Here is a 24726-nt window from a genome sequence, read left to right as displayed (position 1 = left end):
ATTGTATATGTGGAGTTTGCACGATCTCCCACATCCCAAAGATGTGCACACAAGGTGAATTGGCATGTCTACACAGTCCCAGTCTGTGAGTGTGTGTGTCTGCGCGTATGTGTGTGTGTCTGTGTGCTCTGCAATGGAATGACGCCCTGTCCAGGATTGGTGCTCCCCTTGTACCTTGAGCTGCCGGGATAGGCTTTGGCCACCTTCAACCTTCAACTGGAATAGTTGGGTAAATAATTATCTTACTTGTTTTTATGAATCTTTCTTAAATGTATGTATAGCTCATAATTGTTTCAATGTTTAATATACAAGTGTTTGGTCTTTGTTTAGAAGTTTGATGATGTTTTTGTGGCCAGAAATATGCCATAGGAATGTAACCTTTGTTCGTATCAATTCACCTACGGTAAAACTGGTTTCGTTATGCATCCTTTCCCTTAAAGTCTGTTTCCAAGAACCTATTGATGACATTAAGTGAGGATTACTATACTGTGGAAACTCAAGAAGTCTTTTTTTTTTTGAGACAGAGTCTTGCTCTGTCACGCAGGCTAGAGGGCAGTGGTGCGATCTCGGCTCACTGCCACCCAGGTTCAAGCGATTCTCCTGCCTCAGCTTCCTGAGTAGCTGGGATTACAGGCAGCTGCCACCACGCTCGGCTCACTTTTGTATTTTTAGTAGAAACGGGGTTTCACCATCTTGGCGAGGCTGGTCTCAAACTCCTGACCTCGTGATCCGCCTGCCTCGACTTCCCAAGTGCTGGGATTACAGGCATGAGCCACTGTGCCCGGCCTCAAAGAGTCTTTTACCTGCAGCTAGGAGCCTAAAGTAACAAACAACAGGAGTTCTTTAGCAGAACTCCCGGGCAAAAGAGAGCAAAGCTTTAAAGTTCAGCTACAGAGACTGAGGCAATGTGAACTACCACTTAGATTTTTAAAAATCCACATTATTTTAGGGAAATAGAAAGAAATAAGCAATTAGTACTTTGATTTTTAAATAATTACTGGTTGGTAATTTTATAATTTAAAAAAAGGACTTTGAATAGTATTGAAAAGTTATGTTGGTGGGTAACATCCATCCTTTTGCCCTAAAACTTTTATCTCTATTAGTGGGTAACACATTGGCAACACGTCTTTAAAACTAGTAACTGTGGTTTTTACTGTGTAATCCTTAAGGTCAAATGGCTTTTCCATGAACTGATTCTAATCAATTGGGCATGATGCCCCAAAATTTTCGTGGTGACTAAATGTAAATTGATAACATCTCTTTTTCTTCTTGACTCTATTCGAACTTCTATCCTTTCAATCTCCCTTAATATGATTTTTTAATTGAATAAATAACATTATAGAAAAATAAACACAGAATTTCTTGGTATAGCAACTATCAGTTTTTTGAAAACATCTTCTAATCCTTACCAACACATAGACAGTTTTACAGAGTTTAATCCGTGAATATATGCAGTTTGTATTTATCTTTTTTATTAGTATTTCTTTTTCACACATCTATACAGTTGACCTACTTATTATTTTAGTGATAACCTGCTATTAGATGAAACTGATATACCATAGTTTCCACCACCATTTCCCAACTTTTTGGCACTAGGGTTGTTTCTAGCCTTCCACAATTTTAAACAATGCTACTATAAACACCTGTGTAAAATTTAAAAAATTTTCCTTATGTTAATGAACTTGTATGATCATTTTTAGAGCTTTTGTTACATTTTACCAGAACACCCTCTGAAAATATTCAATGCAGAAAAAAGAAAATTTTTTTTGTTTGTTTTGAGACAGGAGTCTCGCTCTGTCGCCAGGCTGGAGCGCAATGGCATGATCTCAGCTCACTGCAAGCTCCGCCTCCTGGGTTCAAGCAATTCTCCTGTCTCAGCCTCCCGAGTAGCTGGGACTATAGGCACGCGCCACCACGCCCAGCTAATTTTTGTATTTTCAGTAGAGACGGGAGTTTCACCATGTTGGCCAGGATGGTCTTGATCTGTTGACCTCATGATCCACCTGCCTCAGCATCCCAAAGTGTTGGGATTACAGGCGTGAGCCAATGTGCCTGGCCAGAAAAAATAACTCTTATATTTTCACAGGGTTTTACAATTTATAAAGCACTTTCACAAAAATAGCTTTGTTTAATCTTGATATTAGCACTGGGAGATAGATTTCTTTCTCTGAAGGTCTGTTAGCACCAGGCTTTAAAGGTTTTGCTAATGGAGAGCGAATGAACCCAGAAGGAAGAAGTGACGCAGAAGCAGTGGGAATCAAAGAGTTTGATAAATATGCTGGTAAACCTAAATGAATAATGCTGGTTTAAAAATAACTGATTTCACTTATTTTGTTTCTTATTTGAAGATAATGAGGAACAAAAACACTAAACAGTGATAATGTGGAAGGTGGGGGGTGATCTTCTGGCACATTTTACAGTCCTTGTTTTGTTCAGAAGACTCCTAATGATATTAACTTTGGACTTCAAAATAGGAATGTGAAAAATTTAAGAGTGCCCACTAAAAGAATAGAAATAGAATGTGTATCTTCCAAATCAGTAGAGTAAAACAAGGAATAAAGAAAGCTCAGATATTCTACAAAGCAGGAAAGGAGACAAAGAAGTAAAGAAAAAGCACAGGAATAAGACATAAGCCTAAATTTGCCAGCAATCACAGTAATTGAAAACAGATGAAAGTCATTTATTAAAAGGCAAATACTATAAAATTGCATTAGGAATCATCTATCAGCTATTTTCAAGAGATACACAATGCAAAATGACATAGGAAGGTGGGATGCAAAGATATATAGCAGGTCCTAGAATAACTTTGTTATAACATTCATGAGAAAACAATAATTAATTCTTGGCCAGGCCACTGTCTGTGTGGAGTTTGCACATTTCCTAATGTCTGTGTGGGGTTTCTCTGGGTACTCCAGTTTCCTCCCACATCCCAAAGATGTGCACATGAGGTGAACTGGCATGTCTACGTGGTCCCAGTCTGCGTGTATGTGTGTTCTGTGATGGAATGGCATCCTGTTCAGGGTCGGTGCCCACCTTGCACCCTGAGCTGATGGGATAAGCTCCAGCCACCTGCAAACTTGAACTGGAATAGTTGGGTAAATACTTATTTTACTTGCTTTTATGAATCTTTCTTAAATGTCTCTATTGCTCACATTTGTTTCAATGTTTAATATTGAATAGAAGTGTTTTCATATTTATAAGTTTGATGATGTTTTTACGACCAAAAATATGTCCTACGAACTTCTGTCTTGTTTATATCAACTAGCCTATGAAAAAATTGGTTTCACTTCCCTTAAATTGCAATTTCTAAGAACAAATCCATACTAGTCAAAAGAAAGCTCATGTACCAATATTAATATTAGAAAAAAGGCAGAATTATGTTGGAAAGTATTGTAAGAATAAAGAGGTCCTCAGGCTGGGCGTGGTGGCTCAAGCCTGTAATCCTAGCATTTTGTGAGGCCGAGGCAGGTGGATCATGAGGTCAAGAGATCGAGACCATCCTGGCCAACATAGTGAAACCCCGTCTCTACTAAAAATACAAAAATTAGCTGGGCGTGGTGGTGCACGCCTGTAGTCCCAGCTACTCAGGAGGCTGAGGCAGGAATATTGCTTGAACCCAGGAGGCAGAGGTTGCAGTTAGCCAAGACTGCGCCACTGCACTCCAGCCTGGCGACAGAGCGAGACTCTGTCTCAAAAACAAAACAAAACAACAATAACAACAACAAACAAAGAATAAAGAAGCTCTCTATTAGGTATAAAACAGTATCTCACGGTAGTTTTATTTTTCATTTCATTAATTTTAGTACCAGTGAAACTAAATATTTTTTGGAAGTAGTAGTTTACTGAGAAGTGGAGACTTGACAGATTTGCCTTTTTATTTTAGGGATTAATCATTTTGATTACAAATGTTTCCACCCCAATCCTAGAGCTTTTATCTTAGTTTTATAGTTTCCATTGTTACAAAGTTGAAATTTTTTTGTAATGGAACCTGGTTACCTTGTCATGTCCATTTTTTTCCTTCAACTCACTATTTTTTTTCTGAAACATTTTAAATTACAGACAGCATGACACACTATCACTAATACTGCCATATGCATCTCAAAAAAGATCATTTTCTTACATAGGGAAATATTATCACACCAGATACAATAAAATTAACAAGAATTATTATTATTATTTTTGAGATAGAGTCCTGCTCTGTCACCCAGGCTGGAGTGCAGTGGCGTGATCTCGGCTCACTGCAACCTCCACCTCCCGGGTTCAAGTGATTTTCCTGCCTCAGCCTCCTGAGTAGCTGGGACTACAGGTGCATGCCACCAGGCCCGGCTAATTTTTTGTGTTTTTAATAGAGACAGCGTTTCACCGTGTTAGCCAGGATGGTCTCAATCTCCTGGCCTCATGATCTGCCTGCCTCAGATAATTTTTTTATTATCTAATTTCCAGTCTACATTGAAATTCCCCACATATCTCCCAAATTTCCTTCACACATCTATGGCAAAACCAGTTTCCAAACTAGGACTATGCATTCCATTGGGGTGGTATGTATCTGAAATCTCTTAATTTGCAACAATATGTTTTTTAATAAGTCTTTTAAAATCTACAATAGTCTTTGCTTTAATGATAATGCTCTCCTGAGAGCCTGTGCCAGTGTCTTGTAACAGTTTCCAGCTTCTGGATTTGCCTTTTCCAACCCTGTGTTGCTGTTAGCTTAATCCTTGTAATTCCTGTGAACTGAAAGTTACATCTAAAGGTATGATTAGATTCAAGTTCAACTTTTTTCCATTTTTAAGAAAGAAAAACTGCGTAAGAGATAATGTTGGGTACTTCACGCTGAGACCAGAGACAAGCAATATCTTATCTCAGTGATTGCTAATTTCTTATGCTACTTTGGGTCATAAAATTCCCCTTTAAAAGTAGAGGTAATTACATTTCTTGCTTCTTCTTTTATTGCTTCCAGAAATGTTTTTCTGAAATTTTATCCACCAGAACTTACAGTGGTAAGAAAAATACAGTGTAGATTTGCTTTTTTCTTCCTACTGATATCCAAGTATCCACAGTATTCATTTAAATGGTCTTGGTGGTGGCTGGGCACAGTGGCTGACGCCTGTAATCCCAGCACTTTGGGAGGCAGAGGCAGGCGGATCACAAGGTCAGGAGATTGAGACCATCCTGGCTAACACAGTGAAACCCCATCTCTACTAAAAATACAAAAATTAGTCGGGCGTGGTGGCGGGCCCCTGTAGTCCCAGCTACTCGGGAGGCTGAGGCAGGAGAATGGCGTGAACTCAGGAGGCGGAGCTTGCAGTGAGCCGAGATCGGGCCACTGCACTCCAGCTGGGGCAACAGAGCAAGACTCTGTCTCAAAAAAAAAAAAAAAAGTCTTGGTGGTTTACACAAATGTTTATGTTTGCCAAAACTCATGGAATTGTACCCTGGAAAAGGGTGAATTTTACTGTATGTCAATTATGCTTCAACAAATCTGGCTTAAAAAATGGTCTCAGCCGGGTTCAGTGGCTCACACCTGTAATCCCAGCACTCTGGGAGGCCGAGGTGGGTGGATCACAAGGTTAGGAGTTCAAGACCAGCTTGACCAACATGTGAAACCCCGTCTCTACTAAAAATACAAAAAAGTAGCCAGGTGTGGTGGCGCGTGCCTGTAATCCCAGCTACTCAGGAGGCTGAGGCAGAAGAATTACTTGAACCCGGGAGGTGGAGGTTGCAGTGAGCCAAGATCGCGCCACTGCACTCCAGTCTGGGTGACAGAGCGAGACTCCATCTCAAAAAAAAAAAAAAAAGTCTCCACTTGAATAGTCAATTATTCAAAGAAGATACACAAATGGCCAATAAACACATGAAATGATGCTACTAATTATTATTGAAATGCAAATCAAAACTACAATGAGGTATCACTTCACACTCATCAGGATGGCTACCATCAAAAAAACATAAAATAACAAGTGTTGGCAAGCATATGTAGAAATTGAAACCCTTATGCACTATTGGTGGGAATGTCAAATGGTACAACCACTGTGGAAAACAGTATGGCAGTTCCTCAAATAATTAAAAATTGAATTACTGTATGATCTAATAATTCCACTTCTGGGCATATACCCAAAATAATTGAAAGCAGGGTCCAGAAGTGACATTTGTACACCCATATATATAGCCACACTATTCACAATAGCTAAAACATGAAAGCAACCCAAATGTCCATCAATAGATGGATAAGCAAAATGTGATGTGTATTGTAATGAATTTTATTCAACCTTAAAAACGACCTGAATTCTGATATATGCTACAGTGGTCCCCAACCTTTTTGGCACCAGGGACCAGTTTCATGGAAGACAGTTTTTCCACAGACAGGAGTGGGGTGATGGTTTTGGGATGAAACTGTTCGACCTGACTTCATCAGGCATTAGATTCTCATAAGGAACACGCAACCTAGATCCCTTGCATGGGGCAACCTAGATCCTTCTCATGGGCAGTTCAAAATAGGGTTTGTGCTCCTATGAGAATCTAATGCCCCCACTGATCTGAGGCCCACCTCGGGTGGTAATGTTCACCCACCTGCTGCTCACCTCCTACTGTGCCACCAGGTTCCTAACAGGCCAGGTATGCATACTGGTCAGCGACCCAGGGGTTGGGGACCTCTGGGCTGCAACATGGATGAACCTCGAGGACATTATAAGTGAAATGAGCCAGTCACAAAAAGATAAATACTGTATGATTCCACTTATATGAGGTACTTAGTAAAAAATTATAGAGACAGTAAGTAGAATGTTGGTTGTCAGGGGTTGGAGGATGTGGGGAGGAAGGGGTTATTGTTTAATGGGTAGTTTGTTTTGCAAAATGAAAAGCTTTGTAGAGGTTGAAAGGTGGTGACGGTTGTACACGAGTATACTTAACACCACTGAAATGTACACTTGGTTAAGATAGTAAGTTTTTTTTTGAGATGGAGTCTTGCTCTGTTGCCCAGGCTGGAGTGCAGTGGCGCCATCGCGGCTCACTGCAAGCTCCGCTCCCAGGTTCATGCCATTCTCCTACCTCAGCCTCCCCAGTAGCTGGGACCATAGGCGCCCGCCACCATGCCCGGCTAATTTTTTGCATTTTTAGTAGAGACGGGGTTTCACCATGTTAGCCAGGATGGTCTCAATCTCCTGACCTCGTGATCCACCCGTCTCGGCCTCTCAAAGTGCTGGGATTACAGGCGTGAGCCACCGCGCCCAGCCAAGACAGTAAATTTTATGTGTATTTTACAATTTTTAAAATGAAAAAAAGGTCTTTAGTCTTTTCCCATTGTTTTATTACATTTGCTTTGCCAAGTAAGACATTCTTATATAATTTTAATGTTTTGTTCCATTAGTTATTTTAAGTATGTTGTAATAACTGACACTTCCCGGTTTTTTTAACCTGGTACAGCAAGAGACTATTTCTCACTGGTCTTCCCCACTTGCATCCTTTAGCACATAAATTTATGTATTAGGTTCTGTAAATTATTTGCTTGGGATTGTGTGACTGGAGAAACATTTCCTACATTTTTCCAAAGTAGGCAGAGGCAAATTATACCACTACAGTAATTGCAAATTTTTGTTTCATTTAAATGTCCTCCACTATTGTTTCAGTAATTTTTATGTATGTTCCTCTAGGCCCTTAAATGTGACATCCCTCCATTAAGTTTGTTTCCAAGAAAGCAATATTCTCAGGTACTTCTGAGACAGGTAACTTCTCTTTCCCTTATTTTTAAAGATGTCTATTGCTGGGAGCACTGATCGGAATGGATTACCTCTACATTCTTCGTATTTGCAGACTGCTTTCAGTTTTAGTTCCCAGACTTTTGGTCTTAAAGACGCCTTTACACTAAAAAATTACGGGGGACCTCAAAGAGCGTGTACGTGAGTTATAATTACCAACATTCACTCAATTAGAAATTAAAATTGATATTTCTAAGCGCAAGGATACACATGCGCACATTCCATTAACCACCACTGCAATGGCGTCATCACATGTTATGTGATCAATGGAAATTACTACACGAACATTAGAGAGAGAACGAGAATGAAAAGGAAAATAGTTTTGACATGAAGTGACCCCCTTCCTGGGTCTCCAATCCATCCCACCCCTACCCCCCATTCCAGGAGTCCCAGGATCAAGCTTTGGGAAGTGTCATCCGTCACAGGTCTTGGTCTCCCCTTCCAAAAGTCAGTGCCTCTGCAGGTTGCCCATCCCCAGCAAAGATCCGGAAGTCCGCTGCCCCTAGCAACAGCAGCCGGCACCTAGCCCTCTTCTTGGAGGTACCGCACCCGGAAGTCGGAGCTGCGCACGCACCGCGGGCCTCCGATTTCCCGGCGTGCCCCAGGAGAGCGGCGTGGACGCGCGCGGGCCTAGAGGCCCACGTGATCCGCAGGGCGGCCGAGGCAGGAAGCTGTGAGTTCGCGCGGTTGCGGGGTCCCGCTGTGGCTACGGCTTTGCGTCCCTGGCGGGCAGCCCCGGGCTGGTCCCCGCCTCCGCTCTCCCCACCGGCGGGGAAAGCAGCTGGTGTGGGAGGAAAGGCTCCATCCTCCGCCCCCTCTCTCCCGCTGTTGGCCGGCCGTATCTTTTGGCAGTCCTGTGGCCTCGCTCCCCGCGCGGATTTTCCTGACTCTGAGATTCGCGAGTCTCACGTCCCGTGCACGCCTTGCTTCGGCCTCAGTTAAGCCTTTGTGGGCTCCAGGTCCGAGATTAGAAACGTTTGCAAACATGTCCCGGATCGAAAAGATGAGCATTCTGGGCGTGCGGAGTTTTGGAATAGAGGACAAAGATAAGCAAATTATCACTTTCTTCAGCCCCCTTACAATTTTGGTTGGACCCAATGGGGCGGGAAAGACGGTAAGTCTTCAGTAGCCGCCTTCAGTTTACAGGTCGCTACATTTTTCGGAGAATAAAATGGGGAGTTCAGAACCCTCCTTAACAAGAGAAGCGCCCCTAGGGCTCCACAGGTGTAGGCCCTTAAACCCTGCAGGCTACAGCGACCTTAGGAGTTAGCCTGAAGCAGTCCCAGAAGGATGTCCGGACCTGTCCTGGGGACAAGGTTTACTTAAGAATCCCACGAGACCGGGAGCTGTCGCCGCTCACTCAGAGTTTAGTTCCCACTGGATGACCTTTGGTCTGTATTGGTGTTTTTAACGCTGTCTCCTTGCTTTCAGAGCATAGCATTCACTTCCCAGTAGTTGTCGCATACAAGAATTCCTTTAAAATTTATAAAATGATACATATATGACTAAAGAGTTTCCAAGTATGCCAACTGTCCAAGCATAATACATGGAAAATAAATGACTTAACTTCAAAATGTAACTGATGTAGTGGGGCTTAACTTGGAAAACTTTTGTTCTTAAAACCCAGTCAAAAATTTAAAGTTGGTGCACGACTGACTTATTTTTTTTTTTATAGTCCTGGGAATATTTAGAAATTTGAATGGAAAGAATAACCAAGAGGCATTCTGGTCAGGAATAGTGGCTTAAGAAAAAGCAAGACAATGTCAGTATAGGAGGGAGAAGAGTCTAAAGGAAGGATTTGTGAAGAGTGTAGAAAGAGAGAAGGTTGACAATTGGATGCCACACTTGTTTACTTTTGTTTTTGTCAAAATGTTATTTGTTGAATGCTTGTTATGTACTTAGCATTGTACTAAATACTAGCAGAAGGGAGAGTAGTACTGTATAGTGTTTATGAGGACTGGCTGCCTCAATACAGATTTTTTGCTTCATTTATTAGTTGTCTGACTGTTGGCGAGTGACCTCAGTGCTCTGTGCCTTAGTTTTCTCATTTATAAAATGGAGAGTAAAAATAGTTTCTACAGCCGGGCACGGTGGCTCACGCCTGTAATCCCAGCACTTTGGGAGGCCGGGGCGGGTGGATCACCTCAGAGGTCAGGAGTTCGAGACCAGCCTGGCTAACTTGGCGAAACCCCATCTCTAATAAAAATACAAAAATTAGCCAGGCGTGGTGGTGCCTGCCTGTAATCCCAGCTCCTGGGGAGGCCGAGGCGGGAGAATTGCTTGAACCGGGGCGGCGGAGGTTGCAGTGAGCCGAGATCATGCCATTGCACTACACCAGCCTGGGAGACAGAGCGAGACTCTCTCCCCCTAAAAAAAAAAGTTTCTACAGGCTGGGCGCGGTGGCTGACGACTGTAATCCCAGCCCTTTGGGAGGCTGAGGCTGGGGGATTGCTTGAGCCCAGGAGATCGAGAGGTCGAGGATGCAGTAAGCCATGATCATGCGGCTGCACTGCAGCCTGGGGAGCAGAATGAGACCCTGTCTCTTAAACAAAAAGTTTCTACAGCCTGGAGTTAATGTGAGAATTAAATAAATATATGTAAGAGTGCTTAGTACAATTCAGTACTTAACTGTTAGCCATTCTTATTATTAACTTAAATTAGTTTAAAGGGTTTCAGTTGAAAATAAAGAATTATTTTTCTCCCAAGTAACAATTCTTCATATTAGGATAACTTCTTAGTTATATAGCATTTCTGTGAACTTACAGCAATGATTGTTTAAACACTTAAATCTTTATTACAGGTTTTATAATGTCAGATTTTATCTATCTTTTATAGTTTCCATGATAAATAATATTTTTGTAATGAATTCATATTTTAGGATAAACTTCTGTGGCTCTCTTATAACGAAATAATGTAATTTTCTATTTCTTTAGACCATCATTGAATGTCTAAAATATATTTGTACTGGAGATTTCCCTCCTGGAACCAAAGGAAATACGTTTGTACATGATCCCAAGGTAATGGTGCTAGTACAATTTTGTATTTTTTACAATTATAAAAATGATAATAGCTTATTATAGAAACTTGGCATTGGAAAAGTATAAAGAGAAATGAAAGTCAGCCCCACACAGTTTTAGCACCCAATAATAACCATTGTTGACATTTTCATGTATTTTCCTCCTCCTTTAAATACTGTTTTATATAGCTGATGTGATACTCTTAATTTTGTATTCTGGGTTTTTTTTCCCCACTTAACATTATCGTGAAGTCCTATGTCATTAAAAAACTATCATCTGGGTGTTTGGTATATAAGTGTTTCTTTTAATCTTTATACTGTTTTGTATGTCTGAGATAATTTCTACTTAAAGTGCATGAACACTTTAATAGTTCTGTAATTTTCTTACATTAGATTGCTTTCAGTTTTTCATTAAAATGTACCATGATAAGCCAGGCTTGGGAGTGTGTGCCAGTACTCCCAGATAGCTCTAGAGGCTGAGATGGGAGGATTGCTTCAGCCCAGGAGTTCAAGGCTAGCCTGGACAATATAGTGAGACCCACTGTCTAGAAAAAAAAGTACCATGATAAAAATCTTTGTGTATGAATCATTCTTTCAATTATGGTGTTTATACTATTCGTGTGTGTAAAGGACATAGAATTTGGTCTATAGGTTTGTTTTTGCACATATAGAAATGAAACAACTATATGTGTATAGTTTATTTTGTTTTTAGTGGGGGTCATGTGCCTCTCTCACAGCTCCCCGACCCCAGTTCCCCTATGTTTTTGTTATGTATTCTTCCAAGCTTTTTTCTGCTTATAAAAACATGCCTATGTGAGCATATAAATGCATTCACACATACATATTTTAGCACATTAATATAATTTTATACTTCTATTTTATTGTTTTTAATTACTAAATTGTATTCTATTGAGTTTATATCCTATAGTTTATTAACTAACCCTCTCTTGATTATTATTTGTTTCCACTTTAGTGTAATTAAAGATAACTGTAATTATGAAAATATTTATGAATTTTCGTCTTATAAATGTAATCGTATTTAGTACCTTTACTGAGTCCTCTCTATAATGACTATTTCCCACCTTCTCTCTCCTTAAATCTACAATTTACTTTCCTTAATTGATGATCTTGCTTTGTACTTTATTGAGAAATAGGAAGAATCAAATGAGAATTCCCTTATTTTCCAATCATCAAATCTACGAAACTACTGTACATACGTGCCCATACTGTTTTTTCTTCTCTGTTAAGGATAAATTATTTGTTGTTTTATCTAAACATCAACCAGCTCCTTGGAGGCTAGATCTCATTGATCCCGCTTATCCACCCAAGGATTTTGCCCTTCAGTTTTTCCATCTCTCTCCTGGATCAGCAGTTTCTCTTGATGGATCATTCACATCAGCATATAAACATGCTCTGGTATCTCTAGTCTTCAAACAAAAATCTCTCCCTTTACTCCAGTTTACCCTCTAGCCATTACCTTTTCTCTGTTCCAATATATAGCAAAATTCATAAGATTTGTATGTCCTCATTGTCTTTATTTCATTGACTCCCATTTTTCCCTCAGTCTACTTCATTCAGGTTTTTTTTCCTCCATTAAAAGTGCCTTTATAAGGTCACCGATAATCTCCGTGTGCCAGATAGAGTGGTCAGTTTCTAACTCTCATTAACATCTCGTCAGATTTGACGCGGTTGGCTATTTCTTTTTTAAAAAATATTTCCTTCTTGGCTTTTGTGACACTATAATCTCATAGTTTGCTTCTTTCTCACTGGCTATACTTTAGTCTTTGTTGGGTCTACCTTTGCTTGATTTCTTTTTTTTTTTTGAGACGGAGTCTCGCACTGTTGCCCAGGCTGGACTGCAGTGTGGCATGATCTTGGCTTACTGCAACGTCTGTCTCTCAGGTTCAAGCTATTTTTGTGCCTTAGCCTCTTGAGTAGCTGGGATTACGGGTGTGCCACCACAGCCAGCTAATTTTTGTATTTTTAGCAGAGACGGGGTTTCATCATGTTGGCCAGGCTGGTCTCAACCTCCTCACCTCAGGTGATCCGCCTGCCTCGGTCTCCCAAAGTGCTAGGACTACAGATGTGAGCCACTGCGCCCAACCTGCTTGATTTCTAAAAGCTAGTATGACACAAGAGTTGGCCATCTTTGCATTAACCCTCTTCCCTATCTCTCTTGGATGAGCTTATTCAGTCTAACGGCTTTAAGTACTGGTTATGTGCTGGTAACTACGACATTTATATGTTTGACCCTGACTTCTTTCCTTAACTCTAGACATATATGTCTAGCTGTTTGTTTGGATATTTATTGGGCATCTCAAATTTAACATGTTCAAAATAGAACTCTTGATTCCTTGTACCCACTTCCTGCCTACATTCTCAGCTCTGTTACTACCTCAGTACCCCACCCCCACCAGTTTTGTAAATGATGTCATCATCCATACATAAGCAATTCTTACCTACCCTTCTAAAATATGTCAGAATTTGTCTACTTCATTCCATCGGCCACTGTGTTCCTGTTCCAAGCCACCATCATATTCCCTTTCAACTATTAGAATCGTCTCCTAACTTGTTTTCCTGCCCTCATTCTTGAAGGTCTCTCTTTCTCACAGAGTAATCAGAGTTGTTTTTTAAACATTCATTCAAGAGGGAATGAGTTATTCAAAATCTGGGAGGAAGACATTTCATTCAGTCTAGTTGCAGAGTCTCTGAGCGTGGTTGGTGTGTTCAAGGAATGACAAGGAAGAACAAGGGAAAATGGTAGAAAATAAAGTTAGAAAGATAGAAGGGACTAGATCCTGTAGGTCCTTGGATTGTAGTCTTATTTAAATAGGAATCTGTCTATTGGGAGATTTTGAGCAGGGAAAGGCCATGGTCTGATTTATGTTTTGAAGTGCTCAGTCTGGTTGCTGAGAGAAGACTATCTGTAGGTAGCAAAGATAGGAGGGCAGAGACAAATTAAGAGGATTTTGTGATGATCCAGGTGCGAAATATAGGTGGCTTGATTAAGGTAGTGGTAGAATGGTGAGAAATGTTTGGATTTAGGATGTATTTTGAAGATAGAACCAACAAATTAGCTAATGGTTTGGATAATGGTGTATGGAAGAAGTAAAAGCATCAAGCATAACTCCAAAGTTTTTGGCTTGAACAACTGGATAAAATAGTTTTGTCATTTATTGTAAAAGGGCACTATGGAAAAATAATTTGGGTAGATCTGGTTTAAACATGTAAATTAGGGATATGTGTTAAATATCCAAAGGATATGTCCAGTTGGCAAACAGAAATCTGTTCAGGAAAGAGATTAGGACTGGAGAAAGAAAATTAGGAATCATTAATGTATACAGGTAGTTCTACATAGTTAATTTTTAAAGCCTGATGAGATCAAATAGAGAATGAATATGGAAAAGATATTCAAGACCTTAACCTAGAGCACTACAGCCAATGATGCCTTTAGAAATTGGGAAGAGGAGGAGAAGCTAGCAAAAGATAGTAAAAGAGCAATTCGTTAAGTAAGGAAAACTGAGAGAGTGGTGTCTTGGAAGACGAGAATAACGTGTTATAAGGAGGAAATCATCAACTGTGTCAAATATGTTGATAGCTCAAGAAAGAAGAGGAGTGTTTGGATATGTGGAGTCCGTTGTTGCTCTTGACAAAACCAGTTCCAGTAATCAGAGAAAAGATAAAGAAGTGAAACAGAATTATTTTATGAATTTTGTTGTAGGTGGACACTGACATGGGACAGTAGCTGAAGAGGATAAAGGAAAGTTTTGTTGTTGTTGTTTTATTGTGTTTTTAAAAGTGGGGTATACTAGAGCATTTGTAGACTGTTGGGAATGACTCTGGACAGAAACATTGATGCAGGAGAGGGGATAATTACAGAGCACAATTCTTGAGTAAGCAAAAAGAGATAAGATCCATTGCCCAGGCTGGGCGCGGTGGCTCACGCTTGTAATCCCAGCACTTTGGGAGGCCGAGGCGGGCGGATCACAAGGTCAAGAGATCAAGACCACAGTGAAACCCCATCTCTACTAAAAATACAAAAAATTAGCCGGGCGTGGTGGCGGGTGCCTGTATTCCCAACTACTCGGAGAGGCTGAGGCAGGAGAATGGCATGAACCCAGGAGGCGGAGCTTGCAGTGAGCCGAGATTGCACCACAGCACTCCAGCCTGGGCGACAGAGCGAGACTCCATCTCAAAAAAAAAAAAAAAAAAAAGATTCACTGCCCAACCAGAGGGGATACCAAGAACATCCAGTTATCCATTGTAACAGGGATGTTAGGCAGAGTATATGATTGGAAACTTTAGCGGTGAAAGAATGAGTAAGTTCTCTTTTGATTGCTTTTATATTCTCAATGAAAAAAGAAATGAAGTTACTGGTTGAGAGTGGCAGAAGGGGTTGATTGAGCCTAGATAACATAGAGTAGTTTTTAACCTCAGTAAGTAAATTGATTAAGGGAGGTGTTCTGGGATTACATGACAGTGTCAGGGGTTTTGTGAAAATTTAAAGAGAGACCAGCCATCATGGTTATGTATGTTTTTTCAGTCTTGTTCAGCCCAAGCACTGAATAAATTGGAAAGTTGCATTTATCCACGGTTGGGGATTTGGTAAATACTATCAAGGTAATGAGAAGCAAGGAATTGAGTACTGATACGGTTTGAATTTGTGTCTACCCAAATCTCATGTCGAATTGTAACCCCCATTGTTGGAGGAGGGGCCTGGTGGGAGGTGATTGAATCATGGGGGTAGATTTCCCCCTTGCAGTTCTTGTGATAGTGAGTAAGTTCTCATGAGATCTGGTTGTTTAAAAGTGTGTAGCACCTCCTGCTTCACTCTCTTCCTCCTGTTCTGGCCGTGTAAGATGTGCCAGCCTCCTCTTCGCTTTCTGCCATGATTGTAAGTTTTCTGAGGCCTCTGCAGTCATGCTTCCTGTACAGCCTACAGAACCATGAGCCAATTAAACCTGTTGTCTTTATAAATTACCCAGTTTCAGGTATTTCTTTGTAGCAGTGAGAAAACAGACTAATGCAGAAAGTTGGTACTGAGAGTAGGCTATTGCTATAAAGATAGCTGAAAATGTGGAAGTGACTTTGCAACTGGGTAATGGGCAGAGGTTGGAACAGTTTGGAGGGCTCAAAAGAAGACAAGAACATGAGGAAAAGTTTGGAACTTCCTAGAGACTTGTTAAATTATTTTGACCAAAATGCTGACAGTGATATGAATAATGAAGTCCAGGCTGAGGAGGTCTCAGATGGAGATAAGGAACTTACTGGGAACTGGAGTAAAGGTCACTCTTGCGATGCTTTAACAAAGAGACTGGCGGCACTGTGCCCCTGCTGTAGGAATCTGTGGAACTTTGAACTTGAAAGAGATGATTTAGAGTATTTGGTGGAAGAAATTTCCAGGCAGCAAAACATTCAAGAGATGGCCTGGCTGCTTCTAACAGTTTATGCTCATATGTGTGAGCAAAGAGATCTGAAACTGGAACTTATATTTAAAAGGGAAGCAGAGCATAAAAGTTTGGAAAATTTGCAGCCTGACCATGTGGTAGAAAAGAAAAACCCATTTTCTGGGGAGGAATTCAAGCTGGCTGCAGAAATTTGCATAAGTAAAGAGGAGCAGAATGTTTAATAGCCAAGACACTGGGGGAAATGGCTAGAAGGCATTTCAGAGATCTTCACAGCAGCCCCTCCCTTTACAGGCCACTACTCCCTGTGTTTCAGCCACTCCAGCTCCAGCCATGGCTGAAAGGGCCCCAGATACATCTCAGGCTGCTGCTCCAGAGGCTGCAAGCTGTAAGCCTTGGCGGCTTCCACATGGTGTTAAGCCTGTGGTTGCGCAGAGGACAAGAGTTGAGGCTTGGGAGCCTCCACCTAGATTTCAGGGGATGTATGGAAATGCCTGGATGTCCAGGCAAAAGTGTGCTGCAGGGGCAGAGCCCTCATGGAGAAGCTCTACTAGGGCAGTACAGAGGGGAAATGTGGCGTTGGATCCCCAACACAGTGTTCCCAATGGGGCACTGCCCAGTGGAGCTGTGAGAAGAGGGCCACTATCCTCCAGACCCCAGAATGGTAGAACCACCAACAACTTGCACTGTGTGCCTGGAAAAGCTGCACACACTCAACACCAGCCATTGAGAGCAGCTATGGGAGCTGAGCCCTGCAGAGCCACAGGGGTGGAGCTGCCCAAGGCCTTGGGATCCCACCTCTTGTGTCACTGTGGCCTGGATGTGAGACATGGAGTCAGAGGATATTATTTTGGAGCTTTAAGATTTCAGATCATGAGGTCAGGAGATTGAGACCATCCTGGCCAGCATGGTGAAACCCCGTCTCTACTAAAATACAAAAAATTAGCTGGGCATGCTAGCACGTGCCTGTAGTCCCAGCTACTCGGGAGGCTGAGACAGGAATCACTTGAACCCAGGAAGTGGCGGTTACAGTGAGCTGAGACTGCACCACTGCACTCCAGCCTGGTGACAGAGCGAGACTTTGTCTCAAAAAAAAAAAAAAAAAGATTTGGCTGGGCACAGTGCCTCACACCTCTAATCCCAGCACTTTGGGAGGCTGAGGCGGGCGGATCACGAGGTCAGGAGATCGAGACCATCCTGGCTAACACGGTGAAACCCCGTCTCTACTAAAAATACAAAAAATTAGGTGGGCGTGGTGGCAGATGCCTGTAGTCCCACCTACTCAGGAGGCTGAGGCAGGAGAATGGCGTGAACCTGGGAGGCAGTGCTTGCAGTGAGCCAAGATCACGCCACTGCACTCCAGCCTGGGCGACAGTGAGACGCTCTCAAAAAAAAAAAAAAAAAAATTAATGATTGTCCAGCTGGGTTTTGGACTTGCGTGGGGCCTGTAGCCCTTTGTTTTCGCTGATTTCTCCCTTTTGGAACATATGCATTTACCCAATGCCTGTATCCCTATTGTATCTTGGATGTAATAGCTTGTTTTGATTTTACAGGTTCAGAGACCAAAGGGACTTGCCCTGTCTCAGATGAGACTTTGGGCTGTGGACCTTTGAGTTAATGCTGAAATGAGTTAAGACTTGGGGGACTGTTGAGAAGGGATGATTGTATTTTGCAGTGTGAGAAGGACATGAGATTTGGGAGGAGCCAGGGTCGGAATGATATGGTTTGGATTTGTGTCCTTTCAAATCTCATGTCAAATTGTAATCCCCAGTGTTGCAGGAGGGACCTAGTTGAGGTGATTGTATCATGGGGATAGATTTTCCCCTTGCTGTTCTTGTGATAGTGAGTAAATTCTCATGAGATCTGGTTGTTTAAAAATCTGTCACAATTCCCCCTTTACTCTTTTTCTCCTGCTCCAGCCATGTAAGATGTGCCAGCATCCCCTTTGCCTTCTGCCATGATTGTAAGTTTCCTGAGGTCTCCCCAGTCTTGCTTCCTGTATAGCATGTGGAACCGTGAGCCAATTAAACCTCCTTTCATTATAAGTTACCCAGTTTCAGGGTTTTTTTTATAGCAGTGCAAGAATGTACTTATACAACTATAATCTTAATATATTGACTTAATGAATCCTCCTGTATGTAATCAATATCTCTTCATTGCATCAGGGCCCTAGCACCCCATATGGGCTGACTCCATCCCTGTATGCCAGTCTTCCTTACCCTGCGTAGGCTCTGACTCTTCATTCTGACTCCCTCACAGGATGCTTTCCCATTCTGTATAGACGTTGACTTCTGGTGCTGGATCATGTCCTCATTCCCCACCCTTCTCTGATACCAGGTGGCCTCTTGCAGGGATGCCCACTGTACTCTGTGACATGAATTTCCCCAGATCTGTGTCACTGAGAGGGTAACTCTTCTCAGTCTGATACTTTATACCAGGCGGCTTCTTGCAAGAATGCTGTCTCTACTCTATGATCTGACTTCCCCCAGCCGACTTATCCCTCAGGTGGGCCCCCTTCTCATCATTATCAGGCTCTGAATCCCCACACTATTCCCTGGCGTGGACACTCTGCTTCTGAGCTGGATCCTCCCTATTCATGGATTCCTCTTTCATCCTGCTGGAACTCTGATACCACTGGACTCTTGAAACTCTGTGCCAAGCTGTTTCCCCATGAGGGTACCCTTCTCAGCCTACTCAAGCTCATTTATTCCACTCTAGGCTGAGTTATAGGTGCCTTAACCTTCAGCTGGCATGAACATGCACCTTCTTCTGCCCCACCTGATGGTTTTATGACTAGATTGTTTGGAGAAAGAAGGGCTTTTCTTATTTTTATTTTATTCTTTTTGATAGAAATTGTTCTAAAGTATAATACACATTTCTTTGTTTTAATAATTCAATCTAAATTACACTTCACTTTTGAAGTGACTCGTCTTCAATAAGAGTGTCAACAACAATATAGTGATAGAAATGCTACAAGATAGCTCTTGCTTGAATTCTATTTACTAATTTGATGTTCGTCAGGTAGCTAGGTCCTTGAAAGGTGGATGTCATGGAGAATGAATATGTGTATTTGGCTTGCTAGTCAGGAACACTGTAAACAAATTAATTTTTTGCTGCATAAATATATAGCTCCTTAGTTCAACTACTGTGGATTAAACCTTCAGCAGAATGCTGTCCTTATGATGAAATGACAGAGTCAAGTCTGGGCTTTCAAAGCTTTATAATGACCTCTGGCCACCTCCTCATTGAAATGTCTGTATCCTAAGAGGCTGTTTCTGAGTAGCCAGTCCAGCGACTTCTTCCTCTTTACCTCCATCCTCAGCCCTTGTCCAGGCTGCCTTCCTATCTCTCCTCGATTACTCCCTGCTTCATGTCTTGACTCAGTTCATTCTGTTCACCCTAAAGACAAAATAATTCTTCTAAAATGTGTATCTACTTCATGCAATTCCCCTGGTTCAAGCCATTTAGTGCCATCACCTTAAATCAAAAAGCTTTACCATGTTTAGAAGGCTGTTAATTTCTGAAATATTTTAGGATGATACTCTTCTTTTCCCTACTTTCTATGCCAAACATTCTGAAATTTCTGTAGTCACGTAGTGACTCAGATCTTCTCATCTGATTAACTTCTATCCATCTGTCAGGTTTCATTTAAACATTCACTTCCTTTAGAATACCTTCCCTGAGCTGTCCTAGATAGGTTAGGTGCTCCTGCTTTGTACTCCCAGATTATCTTGTACTTATGGTGGTGTTTAGCACACCTTGTCTACATTTAACCTATCTTCCATGCTCCAAAGGAAAAAAAGTCTGTAATTTTGAACCAAAACAACACATGAAACCTACAAAGTACCTGTAAATATTTGTTGGATGATTAGTTGAATTAGTATCAAAGTTAAATTCATGCCGAGAAGTCATTAAAAAGTCAACAAAGGATATTTTATGGTTTGTTTTTTTTTTAAAAGCAGAATCTAGTACTTCTGATTTGGGTTGCAACAAAATAATGAGTATCACACTTATACTCGCAAGATGAATAACTATAACACTGGAAAAGTATGTGAAACAACTATTTTCAGGCATTGGACCACAGATAATGCAGGGCTATATTCTTTGAGAAAGGAGAAACATAAAAGGTGACTCTGCATTCATTCCAGCTTTCTACCTAGGAACATTTTGTAAACTTTGGCACATGGAATTGGAATCCAGTAGAGAGCTTGGCAGAATTGGGCATCACTAGGCAGATGAAACAAAGAGAGGATTTTGGATTTGCTAAAGTGACTGGAAATTGTAGAGCAGAGTACTGAAGTAGGGTTGCTGTGCAGAGATGGTATACCAGAAATCTGCATAAGGATCTTTTGAGTCTTTGGCCAAATACTAAGCTATCCATGTATAGGATGAGATTTAATGAGGGCTAGCAGAGAACAACTACCAAGGTGGCAAGGGGGGCTGTGAGTGGTGTATTCTAAACGTTACACAATGCTGTGAGACATTTGAGTCCTGATATGGAGTGACCTTGTGGAACTCTCCAGTGTTCACTTGAGACCTCAGAAAGGCCCACCTAACAAATACTGAAACCAGGTTTTGATAGAATCAAGCTGAGTTGCCAGTAAATTAACTGGCTGCTAGAACGAAACTCAAGACTTTTTAAAGGAAGTCTGCTCAATCCAAGCTCTCAATGTGGTGTCTACAATGTGCAGAATATAATTTTAAATTAATGGGAATATGCAAAATGTGCTCTATGCCTGAGAAGGGAAAAGTGAGTAGAAGGAGATCCAGAGATGACAGATTTTGGAATTAGCAGACAAGGATTTTTTTTTTGAGATGGAGTCTTACTCTGTTTCCCAGGCTGGAGTTCAGTGGTACAATCTTGGCTCACTACAACCTCTGCCTCCCAGGTTCAAGCAATTCTCCTGCCTCAGCCTCCCTAGTAGCTGGGACTATAGGCGCCCACCACCATGCCCGGCTAATTTTTTTTTATTTTTATTTTTAGTAGAGACGGGGTTTCACTGTATTAGCCAGCCTGGTCTTGAACTCCTGACCTTGTGATCCGCCTGCCTCGGCCTCCCAAAGTGCTGGGATTGCAGGCATGAGACTACCCCGACCGGATTTTTTTAAAGCTATGATAGATAAGCTCAAGGACTTAAAGGAAAAGATGGACATAATGTGTGGGAAGACATCTAAACAGAGTAATAACAACTATAAAAAAAGACCCAAGAAGCTGAATGCATCACCAGCAGTGTAAACATACCTGTGTTGTACATTACATTCAAATTGCTCAAAACTAAAGACAAAATCTTAAAAACAAGTGGGGGAAAAAGTAACACATCATGCAGAGGGAAAGAATAATGAGTATGATTACTTCTTAGGAAAAGCAATCTAAACTTGAAAACAGTGGGACAGCACCTTTAAGGTGTTGGGGAATAAAAGTTAAACTCCTATGTCCAGCAAAAATATTCTTTGAAAATTGGAGGTGAAATGGAGAACATTTTCAGATTTAAAACAAAATGGTAGAGGTAATTTGTTACAGACAGGCTTGCACTATAATAATTGTTAAAGGAAGTTTTTGAGGCTGAAGGAAAATGTCAAAAATGATTCTAAATTAGTCCTAGAGTAAAAGCTGCTCTAGGTCCCCCTTTACAGACCTTAACGACAAAGGTTCAAAAGAATCCAACTGTTTGTTGCTCAAAAAACTTAACTGCATGCCAGAACAAAGTTCAATACTCATTAAAGGAATAAAACAAAATCTTTCACCCAACAATACAAAATTCACAATCAAAAGTTAAAAGGCATCCAAAGAAGCAGGGAAATAGGACCCATAACCAGAGAAAAATCAACCATATGAACAGATCCAAAATGAAAGAAATAATAGAATTAGTAGATAAGAACCCTAAAACCTTATTATAAATCTTATAAGTATGCTCATAGATATAAAGGAAAACATAAGCATAATGAGAAAAATGGAAAATAATTTTAAAAACCCAAATAAATGGAATAACAGTGTTTTTGTATATAATGGTACAAATAGGTTAAAAGCGAAAGGATTAAAAAAATATACTGTGCCAACTAATGAAAAGAAAGCTGAAGTGACCATATTAATACCAGACAGAAGACATCAGAACTAGGGAAAATGAGACAGTTTATGATGATAAGAGGTCAATTTACTGCAAGGACACAAAAATTCTAAATGTAAAACTTCCAAATATATGAGGCAGAAACCTATGGAACAGAATGGAGAAATACACAAATCTGCAAGGTCAGTTGGAGATCTCAATACCCCTCTCAGTAGAGAAACAGAAGAAGCAGATGAAATATCAGTAAGTATATGGAAAATTTTAACAACACTGTTAACAAAATCAACCTGATTGACATTTATAGGACGTTCCATTGAACGACAGCAGAATACACGTTATTTTCAAGTGCATGTGGAACATTCTCTAAGATAGACCAACATTCTGGACCGTAAAACAAGTGTCAATAAATTTATAAGGAATAAAGTCATAGATAATGTATTCTGTGACTACACCAGAATCAGTAGCAGAAAAATATCCAGAAAATCCCCAAATATTGAAAAATTAAGCAGCACACTTCTAAATATTACATGGATCAAAACAGGAATCACAAAGGAAATTAGAAAAAATACTTTAAATGAATCAAAAATATAGCATGTAAAAATTTGTGGGACGCAGCTAGATAATGCTTAGAGCGATACGGTAGGAAAAAAACCAATCAGTATAATTTGCCACATTAACAGAATAAAAAAGAAATATCATATGAGCACCAATAGATACAGAAAACACATTTCAATTTAATACTCGTTCATGGTAAAAACCCTCAGCATAACTAATGGAGGAATATTCCTGAATAATTCAGTCCAAAATCCATTAGGTGTTGCTGAGTGAGGAAGGCACCCACAAAAACAAGCTGTGACAGCCTGGTGGGGGATTGGAGTCCAAGTAAGGAATCTATGAGTTTATACTGATACAAGAAAATGGGGGGAAAAATGGAGAAATAGCAAAGCCCCTTATACTAGAACCTTAACTAATATAAAAGGAATAGTGGAACTAGAAAATTAGTATAGGCATACCTTAGATATTGTAGGTTAAGTTCTAATGGATGGCGGTTTTGTCTACATTGAAAATCTGTTGTTTAGTGTAGCTACCTTCATCAATTACCTTAGCTAGATCTTCTGGATAACTTGCTGCAGCTTCTGCATCAGCATGCCGCTTCACCTTGCACTTTTATGTTATGGAGGCAGCTTCTGTCCTTAAGCCTGATGAACCAACCATTGCTAGCTTCCAACTTTTCTTTGCAGCTTCTTTACTTCTCTCAGCCTTCATAGAATTGCAGAGAGTTAGGGCCTTGCTCTGGATTAGGCTTTGGCCTGAGGGAATGTTGTGGCTGGTTTAATCTATCCCAACCACTAAAACTTTCTCCATATCAGCAGTAAGGCTGTTTCACTTTCTTATCATTTGTGTGTTCACTAAAGTAGCACTTTTAATTTTATTCAAGAACTTTTCCTTTGCCCTCACAACTCAGCTAACTGATGAAAGAGGCCTAACTTTCAACCTGTTTTGGATTTTGACATGCTTTTCTCAACTGAGCTTAATCATTTCTAGCTTTTGATTTAAAACCAGAGACTTTTGACTCTTCTTTCACTTAAACACTTAGGGGCTGTTGTAGGGTTACTAATTAGCCTAATTTCTGTATTATTGTGTCTCAGGCAATCAGGTTCCAAGGAGAGGGAGAGAGACGGGAATGGCAGGTTAGTAAAGCAGTCAGGACACACACATTAATGGATTAAGTTCACCTCTTATATGTGGATGGTTTGTGGCACACTAAAACAATTACAGCAGTAACATCAAAGATCACTGATCACAGATCACTATAACAGATATAATAATAATGAAAAAGTTTGAAATATTGTGAGAATTACCAAAATGTGACACAGAGACACAGAGTGAGCACATGCTGTTGGAAAAATGGCACCAATAGACTTGTTAGATGCAGGGTTGCCACAAACCTCTGAAGAGCACAATAAGATGGGATATGCCTGTATTTGATAGCTATCATAATAATAATTCATTCAGGTAAGAAACAGTAGATGCTAAAACTAATGGAAGAAAGTTTGATGAAGTATGAGATAGTTGTATGGTCTCTGCATCTCTCCCTCAAATTATTAATTAATTGTAAAGAAAAATCTTTTGGTGGAGAATCTAGAAGATACACCTTTATCAAGAGATTGAAGTTAGTCTAGGCAACTTGGTGAAACCACATCTCTATAAAAACTACAAAAATTGGCGGGGTGTGATGGCATGCACCTATAGTCCCAGCTACTTACGGGGCTGACGCAGGAGGATTGCTTATGACTCGGAGGTCGTGGATGCAGTGAGCTGTGTTCATGCCACTGCACTCCAGCCTGGGTGACTAAGAGACCCTGTCTCAAAAAAATAAATAAAGGGATGGAAATTAATACCCTCCGTAATGAGATAAATGGAAATGATGTCCTATCTGATGAGATGCAGTAAAAGGAACTCATCATCGTTTGTATAATATTCCTGCC

The 24726-nt window shown here is 40.7% G+C and overlaps 1 protein-coding gene across 2 annotated transcripts in view; it reads left to right on the top strand.

Moving 5' to 3' along the window:
* The first annotated feature begins 8392 nt into the window (after nucleotides 1-8392).
* RAD50 (RAD50 double strand break repair protein) overlaps nucleotides 8393-24726 on the top strand; it is a 92126-nt gene continuing 75792 nt past the window's right edge. For both annotated transcript variants that reach the window (XM_032156470.2, XM_032156471.2), the window contains exons 1-2: nucleotides 8393-8865; nucleotides 10685-10768. In XM_032156470.2, coding sequence (XP_032012361.1) covers nucleotides 8737-8865; nucleotides 10685-10768 — 213 coding nt within the window. In that variant the 5' untranslated portion in view covers nucleotides 8393-8736. The remainder of the gene's footprint in view (nucleotides 8866-10684; nucleotides 10769-24726) is intronic.

The sequence above is a fragment of the Hylobates moloch genome, unplaced genomic scaffold (assembly GCF_009828535.3).
Source record: "Hylobates moloch isolate HMO894 unplaced genomic scaffold, HMol_V3 SCAFFOLD_6, whole genome shotgun sequence".
NCBI classification, from domain to species: domain Eukaryota; kingdom Metazoa; phylum Chordata; class Mammalia; order Primates; family Hylobatidae; genus Hylobates; species Hylobates moloch.
The sequence above is the reverse complement of the archived record's forward strand: the minus strand, read 5'-3'. Positions and strand labels throughout refer to the sequence as shown.